This window comes from Tiliqua scincoides, chromosome 4, assembly GCF_035046505.1.
Source record: "Tiliqua scincoides isolate rTilSci1 chromosome 4, rTilSci1.hap2, whole genome shotgun sequence".
Lineage (NCBI taxonomy): Eukaryota > Metazoa > Chordata > Lepidosauria > Squamata > Scincidae > Tiliqua > Tiliqua scincoides.
Window position 1 is genome coordinate 69,202,325 of NC_089824.1, and position 14,133 is coordinate 69,216,457.

The 14,133-nt window shown below is 41.5% G+C and overlaps 1 protein-coding gene across 1 annotated transcript in view; it reads left to right on the top strand.

Annotated features, from left to right (window-relative positions):
- The window catches only part of ZNF236 (zinc finger protein 236), a 91,590-nt gene that overhangs the window by 34,117 nt on the left and 43,340 nt on the right, over positions 1–14,133 (top strand). The window contains exons 14-18 of the mRNA XM_066623772.1: positions 938–1,198; positions 2,565–2,815; positions 4,304–4,405; positions 9,290–9,441; positions 10,859–10,959. Coding sequence (XP_066479869.1) covers positions 938–1,198; positions 2,565–2,815; positions 4,304–4,405; positions 9,290–9,441; positions 10,859–10,959 — 867 coding nt within the window. The remainder of the gene's footprint in view (positions 1–937; positions 1,199–2,564; positions 2,816–4,303; positions 4,406–9,289; positions 9,442–10,858; positions 10,960–14,133) is intronic.

Below are 14,133 nucleotides of genomic sequence, written 5' to 3' on the forward strand. Positions count from 1 at the left end.
TGCTCCTATTGGAATAAGGTCTTGCCTCGACATCCGCAGGGGTTTGATTATGGGGCTCCCTGCTGATACCATAAAATGTGTTAAATAAAAGCAGTTAAAAAAATAAAGTGTGTCCCTTTACAAATGTGTTTTAAAAACGACTTTTCTTATGTCATAGAGAGGCAGTCAGCAATTAGAAATGCAGAGGACCCCCTGCCTTTGCCTGGCTCAGCTGAAGAATGGAATGTTCACTTGCATGACTGTCTCTCTACAATAGTAAGAAGAGCAGTTTTTTTAAACTGATTTTAAAGGGATGCATTTTTCCCTTCTCCAGGGATCAGCATATTCCTTCTCATTTGCAATGGTCATTTGTGTTGAGTCAAATCTATATAAAAAATCTGTGTATAACAAGGTTATGCACTCGATGTACTGAAGCTCAAGCCGGATAAGATAGAAATTTTGATTTTAGGAGACTTATTTACAAGGAAGTAGGTGTTTCACTTGTTCTTAAAAGGCTTGTGCTCCCCCATAGAAATGTGGTTTGGGAGGCCATCTGGATCCATTACTGCTGCTTTCCAGATGTGGTATTTTAAGTGGTTCCCAGAATAGTTGATCATATTAAAATTATTTTAATTGTGGAGCCAAGGGACTGTAATAAATAACCTTAAATTAATATCAACAATGAACAGTGTTAGTCACTAAGAATTATATAGAAGAATTTCTGGTAATTATTGAATTAATTCAGGTTTTCTGGTTTTTTAAATTTATATATAGAGTAACATGATTTAATATTAATCTATGATTACATTTTTATTTGTATAATTTTGCTGGTAAATTTTGGGAACAATCTTTTTCTCTCTGAAAATTGATCACGCTGAGAAGTCACGCCTAGTTGTTGGTTTTTGTTTCCCCTTCTGTCTCTTTTTGATTTTTGTTGCATTTTATTTGTTTTTTAAAGATCACATACTGGTGAAAAACCATTCAAATGTTCTCAGTGTGGAAGAGGTTTTGTGTCTGCTGGCGTGCTAAAAGCGCATATTCGAACGCACACTGGATTAAAAGCTTTCAAGTGTCTTATATGCAACGGGGCATTCACAACTGGAGGGAGCCTGCGGAGGCATATGGGAATCCATAATGACCTTCGACCGTATATGTGCCCATATTGTCAAAAAACATTCAAAACATCATTAAACTGTAAAAAGCACATGAAAACACATAGGTATGTACATTTAAGTTCTGAGAATATTTCAGGATTCAGCATTTGAAGATGCATTAAGCTTTATGATTGGGGAATTAATATTTTTACTCTTGGAATTCTAAAGCGTCTATCAATACACAGTAATACCTTCAGTAGTACTGTTTCCTTTAGCACTGTTTCACTATTGTGTTCTTCATCTTGGATTGATTGACAGCTGTTGTAGCTGTTGTATTGGAGCAGTGCATTCTGGCCTGTCAGCCACAGTCTTCTTCAATGATGTCTTCTATGGCACTGTTTGAGACAATGCTAGGTTTTTCAGCAATTAACTCATGGCATTAACTGAGAGATTGTTGCTGTTGTAATTAATTCAACCTCAATCTTTGAATGAGCTGTTAGAGCACTTACTTCGGTGACAGATATGAATGGGGAATCAAATCAAGCATAGAACACAACTTTGCAGAACAGCCTTGAGTTTTCCAGTTTGTTAACAACAGCTTCAGCATTTACCTTGTCTGTCGTTGGATGAACAGTTGTGGTGTCAGAGAATATTTGTGAACATGCTGACTGCTCAAACTTTCTCTCAGGCCTTTCTACGTCAGTTCTTCTAATGAGCTTCTGAACAGCTGCCTTGGTTAATGCTTGCACATTGCAAAGGACTGTGGGAAGTATATTAGTAGGACACATAGTCTATTCATACATAGTGCATATGAACTAAGAGTGGATATCTGCCTTCTGGCTGTGCAGTATAAGGAAGAATGATAGTAGTGGGCAATGTTGCCTTTCAGGAATGTTTATCTTCTATTATTGACTTCCTTATTGCAAAGACTCAAGCTCACAATATGAAAATAACTGTATTGAGGAGTTAAATTGATAGCACAAAAGGATAGAAAATGTTGTGTGCCATAGAGTATAGAAGAATGAAAAGACGAAGGTTTCACAGTGATGATCAGCTGTTAGGCTGAGTATGTGCATGAATTATGAATGGTGTGTACATATGAATGGGTGTTTGTGCATGGTATGAAAATGTAGTTTGGGTAAACTGAGGGGGCTGTGAGCATCCCAGACGAGGAGGACTTTGGGAACTGCTGCCCTAGATTAACTACAATCTTAATGGCTTCCTATAATAAACAATTGGTGATGTAAAAAAATTCAGAAGGTTGATACAGTTTCCTTCCTAGTCATTTTTCAGATAATATTCTATTATCAGCTTACAGGCAAACATCAGTAGAAATTCAGTATAATTGAAGCAAATTAGGAAGTACATGAAATAAGACAAAAGCTTTGCTGCTTCACATGTTGATCTACTGATTTTAGATATGAAAAAAAAATGTTCCTACTATCATCCTCATTTCTGGCAGTGCAGAAGACATCTTTTCTCCTCTTTCAGGTATGAACTTGCACAGCAGCTACAGCAGCATCAGCAAGCTGCTTCAATAGATGATACAACAGTAGATCAGCAGAGCATTCATGTTTCTACTCAGATGCAAGTGGAGATTGAAAGTGAAGAGCTACAGCAAACTGAAGCTGTCACAACAGAGCAAGAAGCTATTTTGGACTTGGGCCAGCAACAGGTTGTAGACTCTGAGGAAACAGGATTGAGATCACAACTGACAGATCAACCATTAGGGCAAGAGGAAGGTAAATGTTCAAAGCAAACAAAATGTACAGTAAAGAAAGCTGGTTTAAAAAGAAAACTTTTAAATACAAAGTTTAAAGTTAAGGCACCAAATCTGAATTTTACAGAAGCACTTTAAAACAGACCACTGTTGCCTAACTTATAACTACTGCCTTGTCAATTTTTCTTTCTTAATAGCCACCTTGGGTGCCCTTCAGGGAGAAAGGTGGAATATAAATATAAAATATAAATTTTGTTATATAAAACATAAATTTTTCAAGGTTAAAATATATAGTATTTTTAATTTTTATCTGTCAATTGGCAAGCAAGTTCAATTTTTTCATTACAGAAACAATATCTTCTGCAATGAAAAAATTGTAGAAACAAGTCACGCTGGTTATGTGTGTTTACTTCTGTAGGACCATTTTGAGGTGTCTACCAAGCTATCACATACTTCAGGTTGCTTAAAAGTTCAGACTTGACAGGTTTGCAGTCAAATTATACAAAGATGAGAATTGACACCTATCAGCTTTTGTTATTCTGCCGATTATAGAGTTCTTTGTAACCAGGAAGGGAAGCTATAATCATGCCCCTCTTTCATTTAAATAGGGGGTTCATAGGGAGTTACATTATCAGGCAGGGCAATTGCTGCAGGAGCAGCAGCAGGCAAACAAATTAGCATCCACATAAAACACTTTAACTGCAGCATCTGGTTTGGAGCTCCACCCTCTTTGTATTGGCCAATTCTGAGGTGGAAGGTATTTTCTTTAGGTTGAACTCTAGGTTGCCATCAAAGGGCTTGACTCCAAAGGGGGTTGTCCCTTCAGTGAGGGTGAGCCCTCCCCCAGCTCTTCATGAATCTGTCTTGCCTGGTGAGGGCAGCAGCTTGGGGATTGGCAATTTCAGGGGGACTGTTCAGAAGAAGTTCAAGATGGCCTGTGCTGGCTGCTGAGCTGGAACTTGTGATTAACATCAGTGTTAACAGTCCTCCCAATGGGAAGGTGGTCCTACTTGGGATGGAGTGGGGAGAGGGAATGTAGTGTTGATAGTAGTGATGGCAGTGGAGACTGCTGGCAGTGCCTCCCAGTACCTTTTGTTTTGTATGGATGTAGGGTGGGTTGGGGTCATTGGGGATGATTTTTACATTTGTTGATAAGCCTTGTTGGGAGTCTGTATTGGGATGACAAGAGGGGTGTGAGCGGTGCCTCTGTTAATAGCGTGATGAGCCCAGGTAGATATGTCGGTGGAGGTCAGGCAGGTTGTTGCAGTAGAAAGAGAGTCAGTCAGAGGCAGACTCTGGTCCTTTCTCCAGCCCAAGGACCACTGGTGGTTCTGGCAGTAGCTTTGTCATCCTCAAACTGCTAAGTACTTGAAAAGGATGAATTTCTAGATTTTTTTTTAACTTCAGTTGCTTTTTATCAACCCCCACCTCCAAATTTGTTAAATCAGTTTCATTAGATAATTGCTAAGCAATTTAATTCCTTTCTTTGAAATTATATTTCTAATTTCAGATACGTTTGTGACATCCCAGCATGCACTGCAAGAAAATATAAATCAGTTTGAACAGCAAACTATTGCACAGCAATCTTTTGATCAGCAAGGACTATCGCAAGGTTAGTAAAATTATAGACAGCAATGTTCTAAGTGACGTATCAGTGTATTTTGTGTGGAATTTTGAGTAGAGTGCTGGAATTTTAGCTTCACTACAATGATGTTATACAGTGGCTGCAATCCCAAGGTGTCATTGCCTACATGAAAAGAGGTCAGTGCATATGAAACTGTGCTACTAGAGCTTCAAAGCCAATTATAGATTTTTATCTTGATTTATGAAACCATAGGTTCATGATTTGCTGCCTCTCTCTCTCTCAATGCGGAACCTAGTTTTAATTGCATTCTTCTAGAAAACAATTACTTTTATCTTAGTATATTTAAGTGATGGAAATGTAAGTTATTCAATAATGATAGCAAAGCATAGTTTAAAACATATATCGTACTAGAGTGCTATTCTACTTTGATTCTTATTCTAGTAGGCATTTTTCATACTTGAAGTTTTCTTGAAAATCTTAGAGCCCTTCAGAAATTTTGAATTTCAGGTGGGTACATATGGATACATGAGTTTAAATTGGTGGACCCTCACCCTATGTTCCTCATTTTCCTCTGTCCTCATTTTTACTGATTAGACAGGAAAATGAAATTTTCAGATGTTTTTTGTCTAATGCTGTGGTGATCAGAGTGAAATGGGGAGCCTTGGTGCTGGTGCCACTTTCCTTCCCTCTAATTTGTTCCTTTGTCCCAGGCAAAAAAATGGTAGGTTCTGCTGCAATCACAAAGACAAAGCTAGTCAGATTGAGACTGTCCTCAAAAGCATTCCCCTCAGTTGCATAGAGAATTCCCCAAAGTCTACGTGGTAGTTTGTAGCCAAGAGTCTAGAAATGGGGCAAAGTGCAGGCAGAGTGAAGAGTTAAAACATAAAAAGGGTTTATGAAAACATCAGTAAAGGAGGTGGGGGTTGTATAATACGTGGTAGAAAAAATAGAACAAGCAGGCTTGGAAAGGTTCTTGGGTGTTGGAAGTGCCTATGTATGAATCTTAGCAAAACTTTAAGCAGGCAGTTACAGGCAAACTTAAAAGCAAAATGATCCCCTAATGCAAGGGCATCCCCTAATGCAGGCTGGATCCAGCATGCCAGGATTAGTCTTCCAGGCATTAGTCTTCCAGGCATCGCTGTGATGAAGCCTTACCATACTGTGCCACAGCCTCCTGTTTTTGCTGCCGATCTTTGCCCAAACTCATGCTGGGCTGCTACTTCCCCTTGGAAATCAGGTTGCAGAAACTTCTGGCGCAATGGGATGCGGAAGCAGCTGCCCAGTGTGAGTTTGTGCAAAGATCAGCAGTGAAAACTAGAGGCTGTGGTGCATTATTGCATTAATTTCATTAATTGGATTAATTTCAATGGGAAAAATTTTAACTTGTTCCAAATCCATTCGAAGTTCTAAAAAATCACTCTAAATCAGGGATGCCCAAACCCCAGCCCAGGGGCCACATGCGGCCCTTGTGGGCTCCCAGTCTGGCCCTCGGGGAGCCCCCAGTCTCCAGTGAGTCTCTAGCCCTCCGGAGTCTTGCTGCCACCCATGCTGGCCCGTTGCAACTGCTCTCAGCATGAGGATGACTGTTCTACCTCTCACCTGAATTGTGGGACGAGGGCTCCCTCCACTACTTACTGTTTCACATCTGTGAGGCAGCAGTGGCAGCAAAGGAAAGGCTGACCTTGCTTTGTGCATGGCCTTTATAGGCCTTGAGCTACTGCAAGACCTTCATTCTTTTATATAAGTTCCATCTCTAATAAATTTATTCATGTAAATTTATTCAAATTTTAATGTAAATTCTTTTTTTTTCCTGGCCCCCAACACAGTGTCAGAGAGATGATGTGGCCCTCCTGCCAAAATGTTTGGACACCCCTGCTCTAAATGCCTGATACCATAAGGAAAACATTGTGTGGTATGATGAAATAGAATAAAAAACAGCTAACAACTTAATACAGCTTCAATAAAGTGTTTCAGACATTGAAAAATGTTTCAGAAATTCTAGCTTCTCATAAAAAGGTTTATAAACTTTAGTTGCAAAATATGAGGAATAGACTTACTTCACCCGTTTTTCCACTTTTCCCATTTTTTAAAATTCTGTTGTTCTTTAGGATCTCTATTCACTGTAGAAACACACACAGAAACAGATATGCTGTAAAAGGGAGTGTCATGCATGTACTGTGGAAGTGTAGGGATGTGCTACCCGTCAGGCAGTATGTGTCACAACAAAGAAAGTGCCTCTTCCCCAGCTGCTCTCTGTCCTCTGTGGGTCCTGAAGAGCAGTTCCCCTATGGCTGTTAGGAGCACACCAGAAAAAAGGGGCCCTTCAGGACTTCTCTCCTACTTGAGAAATGTAGTTTTTGAGAGAAATCCAGTTTTGGGAAAAATCCAAAATTTAATCCCACCTTCATCTCCTTCTCCAGCTCAGGATCTCAAAGCTGAAGCTCTAACTATTGTATAAAATGGGACGTATTTATTAATTTTAAAAAATTTTTAAAAAGAAATTTTGATACACTAAAAAAATATCTGAAAAGCTCTGAATCAAATAAAGTAAAATAAAATAAAATGGGAGGTAGACCTTGCATCCATGAGGGACTTGGTCCTTTTTTCCCCCCACCGTTCCTGGATCTTATATCAATAATCTTGGTATGGATAAAGAGGGATGATATTAATATGCACAATATGGATAAGTGAAACATCTATATAGCAAATGTATGGATAAAAAGGGAATTGCGTACAGGTATAACCTAATTATTCATGGATTTTTTAACCTGTGATTTTTATCTCAACGTGATGAGAAGGGCCCTTTAAATTAAAGGAAAAAAGTTGTTTAGCAATAGCCAGGTTAATGTGAGAGAGGGGGCAGCCGTCTGACAATCCATCAATCATTCTCTCTCCAGACACTTAGAACAGCTTCACTCCCTTCTTCCTCCCCCACTGAGCACATGAAAGGAGGCTAAACGACAGTGATTATCACCTCCTCCATTCTTTCCCCCCTCCATGCAGCTCCTGGTGGATTGCTGCCTTGGAATGAAGCCTTTCTAAGCTCCTGGAGAGAGACTGATTGCCTCTGTGTGCATTACGAAAGGTCTGCAAGGCTGTTTTTAAATCACTGAGCAAAAGGACATTGTTTTTAAATGGATTTGCTTTAATATGATTTTTGCCCTCCACTTGAGTTCTAACAGTAAGGAGACTCAGCCTGTCATGTATTGCACACAAGAATGCAATACTGTTCAACTTCATGGTTGTGCTAAGATTATGGCTTCTGATTTCATTACTTACCATCCTGGATCCTTTGCTATTCTTCAGCAATAACATTCGGTTTGAATTCTGTTCGTAGGAATGTATATACCAGATTTGAGTGACAATTTTGCATGGATGCAAATAGTAGCAGTTATAGGAAAGGGTTTCTTGATTTTTTCATTAAACCCTTTTCCAGGTCTTTTATATAAACAATTTTCAGCAATGCTAGGGATCATATTAGAAGAAGCTATTTTTGTTATGTGTCTTCTAAATTACTAAAAATGTTTAAAAGCCCACAGTTTCAGTGCTTAAATGAGAGATAGCTAGTATAGTGGAGATGCCTTTCCTTATGCAGTTTCTCTAACCTTTCCTTCAGCAAGGGAAAACAGAATCAAGCAAACTTTGGCATCACTTTTAATTTTCCATTGAGTGGTGCTACATATTGATGGGTACTAGTTGTTAGGCAAGCACTTAGAGGCAAAATTGCAATCAGTTATAGGCTCATGAAAAGTTTTGCTCAAAAGGGTCTTAAACCCAGTGGATGCAGTGGCTGCTACTGTGTGTAACCAGAGAGGGTAGCCCTTAAACCTCAGTTTGCTTTTAGCAACTGGTTCCATCAGCCATGAAACTCTGTTTTCTTCAAAAAGATGGGCAAGCTAGGGAATCCCCCCCCCATTTTTGTACATAGAGTTGCTATTGTCATTGTTTAGTTTGTTTTATAGGAGAAAATAATTTATATTTAGATTTTCACCTTTTAAAGTCATTCCTGTAATCTTATCAATGGATGAAGGTTTACAGATTGTTGAGTGATTATAGTTTCTCATGGAATAGGTCACATGCCTATTAATCACCATCTTTCCTACTATGTTTTGCATTTGCATGATAGGGTTGTAGAGAGTGTGATACCAATGTACAGGGAACTGGGTCAACCTGTTAGACACATGCATGCATATAAAAATTTCAAAATTTGAATGGCTCTGAGATAATTGAGGCTTCTTAAGGAAACTTCAAATTTGTGTTCTGTGGAGAATATTATTGACAAAAGGCAAACTAAGGGTAAGTTACGTTTGCACTGTGGTATTTATAGATAGATAGAATATAAATGTATAGAATGTTTGTGTTTTTGCTGGGTTTTTTTTCCAGGTAAAGCAGAATGTATTTTATCCTCCCATAAGTTACCATTCTATTGTTATTTTTTATATCTTGCCTTTCCTAGCCCAGTGGGAACACCCAAGGCAGCTTACAGCTTTGAAATAAACTTACTAGATGTGGCCAATCCTGTATGCTACTGTATGTATGTACAGCAACATTGAGGGATAGATTCTGTAACTTGCATGCCATTACATGTACTTTCCCTGGCAAGAATCTGTCTTCCTGACCTTCAGATTTGTATGAGAAATTTGAAAGAGGGGTTTCCTTATACTCTGTTTTCTTGTTCTCTTGAGCCAGGATACCATTACAGGTGTGTGATATGAATGAGATATTTTATTTTGCAAAAAGTTAGTTAATTGCACTGTGGTGGATAAGATTGATCGCATAATCCTTTGCATGTGTATGTGGAAGTAAATAAATGAATTCAATGGAATTTACTTTTAAATAGATGTGTATAGGATTGCAGCCTGAGTTATGTGCAGATAAATCATACAAATCCTTTTGCTTTTTTTGTGGCAGGTTTCACAGTTAGTGATGGCTATAATCAGCCAAATCAGTTTCCAGCTGTACAACAGCTTCAGGATTCAAGCACCCTCGAATCTCAAGCTCTTTCAACAAGTTATCACCAACCAAATCTGCTTCAAGTTCCTACAACAGATGCTATTACTACAGTAAGTATTTATTGAAAGGTTGGAATCACTAGCACTTTTCAGCTTTATGTGTCATACATTCAGTGAATGTGTGCAATGGGAGGGCAGTACCCTTGGCGGGTTCTGCACACAAAAAGACAGTTTTTGATAGTGTGAATAAAGCTCTCTTCCTATATTGCTGTTGTCACAGGGGTTTTCCATTCAGGTTTTCAAGAAATTCCTACGGAGGAAGGTGTGGTGCTGCTGTCTTCCTTACACACTCATAATATGAACACCTTCATAGTGTTACTGTTTCTATTATTCGCATATGTTCGCTTATTTATATAATTTGTTTAATGGGAATCACTCTCTCTCAAGAATAACCACCTCCATCTGATGTCTAAATTAAAATTATAATTTCACCATCTAAATTTCATGTCCAAATTAGAATTATAATTTCACCATCTGATGTCCAGTTGCCAAAAACAGTCTTCCTGTGGTTAGTGATTCTCATTGACCATAATGTTTAGAATAGGTTTACTTGTGGATAATCACAATAATCTTTGACAATCTCCATGTCCCTTGCAAAAGAAATAAAAAAATTTGTTCTTTGTTGCAAAGGGGATCATAATCTAAAGAAGATATAAGAGAAACACCAGAGATTTTCCCTGGGAAAGACATTATGCTAGTATAAATAGGGACAGCTCCCCCCCCCATTTGCTCAACAGAAATAGAGGATCCCCTTTGATGCTAATCTGTCTTCAGTCACACACCCCCTAACTACAGCCTGGTTCTCTGTGTGTGCATGTAGGCGGAGGGTGGGTGGGGAGGAGGCATGCCGGGGGAAGGAGTGGGGCGGGAGGGAGGTGGCACCTTTGCTCCACCAGATCCTGAGCCTCCATGTTGGGCTGTCCACCCGACATGGAGGCTCTTACTTCTATGCCGACCTTTGGATCATCATGGAGTTGAGTAGCCCCATTGCGGGGCTCCTCGCCTTACCTGGGGGAAGGGGAAGAAAGTCCGCTTCTCCCGAGGAGGTGGCGGTGGCTGCCTGGAGCGCGCTGGATGCAATAACAGCCATTTTTGGCACCACTGCAGCTCCACATGCCGGGCAGCTCAGGATTGGGCTGTGAGTCTCTTTTAGAGGCAGATCAGAACCAATCTCTTATTTGCTATGTTTCAATAGCTCTGGTGTGGATTGTAGTGGATGAGGATGATAATTCTTTTCTTACACTACCGAATGAGCAGTAAGGTGGATGAGCAGTAAGATGCCTTCTTCAAGTGTGCTCAGTAGCGCACTGTTTGATGTTTGAACAAATTTAGGATATTTTTGGGTGTAGAATCCAAAAATGGCAAAAGTGTGCTCAGTAGCACACTGATGAAATGTAAAACGTAACATCTCTTCTTATAAGAATTCCATCTTGTATCAGTAAACATATGATTATTGTTTTATTTTCAGACGACACGCCTGATACAAGATCAGTCACAGGAACTTGAACTGCATACTCAGCGTTCCCAGTTTCTGGAAGATAATGAAGATCAAAGCAAGCGTTCATACAGGTCTATGCAACTTCACAATGAGCCGTTCTTATGTATTTGCTGACAGGAAAATATATCTTTTTAAGTTTTCTAATCAGCTGACAGAGGTGGTTTGCCTAATGGTCAGAAGGAACATAAGCTGAGCATTATGTTCTAGCCAGAAATGTTCTGCTCTGCTTCCTGAAAACATAGGAAGTGGTGAGGCAGTACACTTTCTTACTTTCCCATAAGACAAAGTTTAGACTTATATAATAACTACTCTGGATGTATTTGTTAGTTGGGAATACCAACATTCTTCGATAGATTTAGGGCACAATCCAAACCTGCGCAGGAGCAGGCAAGCGACGAGGCTTGCGCTGCATCCAACGCAGGTTCGCTGGCTGCAGCGGCTCATCCAGAAGCAAGGAGAAGCTCTTTCCCTTACCCCTGGGTAAGGGCTGCTGGCCCCAATGGGTCTCCTCAGACCTGTGCCACCTCTGGAGGTGGCGCAAGTTCGAGGAGAGTGGAGCGGCTTGAAGCCACTCCGTTCTACCCGGGAACTGAACATAAGAACAGCCCCACTGGATCAGGCCATAGGCCCATCTAGTCCAGCTTCCTGTATCTCACAGCAGCCCACCAAACGCCCCAGGGAGCACACCAGATAACAAGAGACCTCATCCTGGTGCCCTCCCCTACATCTGGCATTCTGACTTAACCCATTTCTAAAATCAGGAGGTTGCGCATACACATCATGGCTTGTACCCCATAATGGATTTTTCCTCCAGAAACTTGTCCAATCCCCTTTTAAAGGCGTCTAGGCTAGACGCAGCACCACATCCTGTGGCAAGGAGTTCCACAGACCGACCACACGCTGAGTAAATAAATATTTTCTTCTGTCTGTCCTAACCCGCCCAACACTCAATTTTAGTGGATGTCCCCTGGTTCTGGTATTATGTGAGAGTGTAAAGAGCATCTCCCTATCCACTCTGTCCATTCCTTGCATAACTTTGTATGTCTCAATCATGTCCCCCCTCAAGCGTCTCTTTTCTAGGCTGAAGAGGCCCAAACGCCGTAGCCTTTCCTCATAAGGAAGGTGCCCCAGCCCCGTAATCATCTTAGTCGCTCTCTTTTGCACCTTTTCCATTTCCACTATGTCTTTTTTGAGATGCGGTGACCAGAACTGGACACAATACTCCAGGTGTGGCCTTACCATCGATTTGTACAACAGCATTATAATACTAGCCGTTTTGTTCTCAATACCCTTCCTAATGATCCCAAGCATAGAATTGGCCTTCTTCGCTGCCGCCGCACATTGGGTCGACACTTTCATCGACCTGTCCACCACCACCCCAAGATCTCTCTCCTGATCTGTCACAGACAGCTCAGAACCCATCAGCCTATATCTAAAGTTTTGATTTTTTGCCCCAATGTGCATGACTTTACACTTACTGACATTGAAGCGCATCTGCCATTTTGCTGCCCATTCTGCCAGTCTGGAGAGATCCTTCTGGAGCTCCTCACAATCACTTCTGGTCTTCACCACTCAGAAAAGTTTGGTGTCGTCTGCAAACTTAGCCACCTCACTGCTCAACCCTGTCTCCAGGTCATTTATGAAGAGGTTGAAAAGCACCGGTCCCAGGACAGATCCTTGGGGCACACTGCTTTTCACCTTTCTCCATTGTGAAAATTGCCCATTGACACCCACTCTCTGCTTCCTGGCCTCCAACCAGTTCTCAATCCACGAGAGGACCTGTCCTCTAATTCCCTGACTGTGGAGTTTTTTCAGTAGCCTTTGCTGAGGGACCGTGTCAAACGCCTTCTGAAAGTCCAGATATATAATGTCCACGGGTTCTCCTGCATCCACATGCCTGTTGACCTTTTCAAAGAATTCTATAAGGTTGGTGAGGCAAGACTTACCCTTACAGAAGCCATGCTGACTCTCCCTCAGCAAGGCCTGTTCGTCTATGTGTTTTGAGATCCTATCTTTGATGAGGCATTCCACCATCTTACCCGGTATGGATGTTAGGCTGACCGGCCTATAGTTTCCCGGGTCCCCCCTCTTTCCCTTTTTAAAAATAGGTGTGACATTTGCTATCCTCCAATCTTCTGGCACCGTGGCCGTTTTGAGGGACAAGTTGCATACCTTAGTCAAGAGATCTGCAACTTCATTCTTCAATTCCTTAATAACCCTTGGGTGGATGCCATCAGGGCCCGGTGACTTATTGATCTTTAATTTATCAGTGAGGTCTGAAACATCTTCTCTTTTAACCTCTATCTGACCTAACTCCTCGGTTAGGAGGGGCCGTTCGGGCAGCGGTATCTGCCCGAGGTCTTCTGCCGTGAAGACAGATGCAAAGAACTCATTTAATTTCTCTGCCATCTCTAAGTCTCCTTTTATCTCCCCTTTCCCTCCCTCACCATCCAGAGGGCTAACCGCTTCTCTGGCGGGTTTCCTGCTTCTAACATATTTGAAGAAGCTTTTATTATTCCCCTTAATGTTGCTGGCCATGCGTTCCTCATAGTCTCTCTTGGCCTCCCATATCACCTTCTTACATTTCTTTTGCCACAGTTTATGTTCCTTTTTATTCTCCTCATTAGGGCAAGACTTCCATTTACGGAAGGAAGCTGGGGTTGCTTCCTTCAGTTGATCCCAAACTGGGGTTGGGATCCGGCATAACTGCAGGGTCCCAGCCCTGCCCCCGGCTCCCCATGCACCCACCCCTGGGGCCGCCCATCGCCTGCCCTCCCCCCACCCAGAAACGCCTCCCTCCCACTTCCTCCATGCTCCCCCGCGCCTACCTTTGCCGCTTGTGTTGGCGCGGGTGCGCTGACACAAGCGGCAGTGAGGAAGCCGCCGTGGAAGCTTCTGCTGGCCTCTGTGTGTTGGCACATTCTGCAGCTTCCTCCCACGGAGGCTCAAACGTGCTTTACGGCACGTTTGCGACCCTCCCAGGGCACTTATGCCAGCATAAGTGCCTGTTAGTATTGCGCCCTTAGATTAGGCCCAAATCCTAACAATTTTCCAGCATTGGCATAGCTGTGCCAATGGAACATGTGCTTCATCCTGCAGTTGAATGGCACTCACGGAAGCCTCCTCAAAGTAAGGGAATGTTTGTTCTCTTACCTTGAAGCTGCATTATGCACCTTATGTAGGTGCTGGAAGTGGGTTAGGATTGTTCCCTTAGAGTTTGAAGATATGCATTACAGAGGCCTACA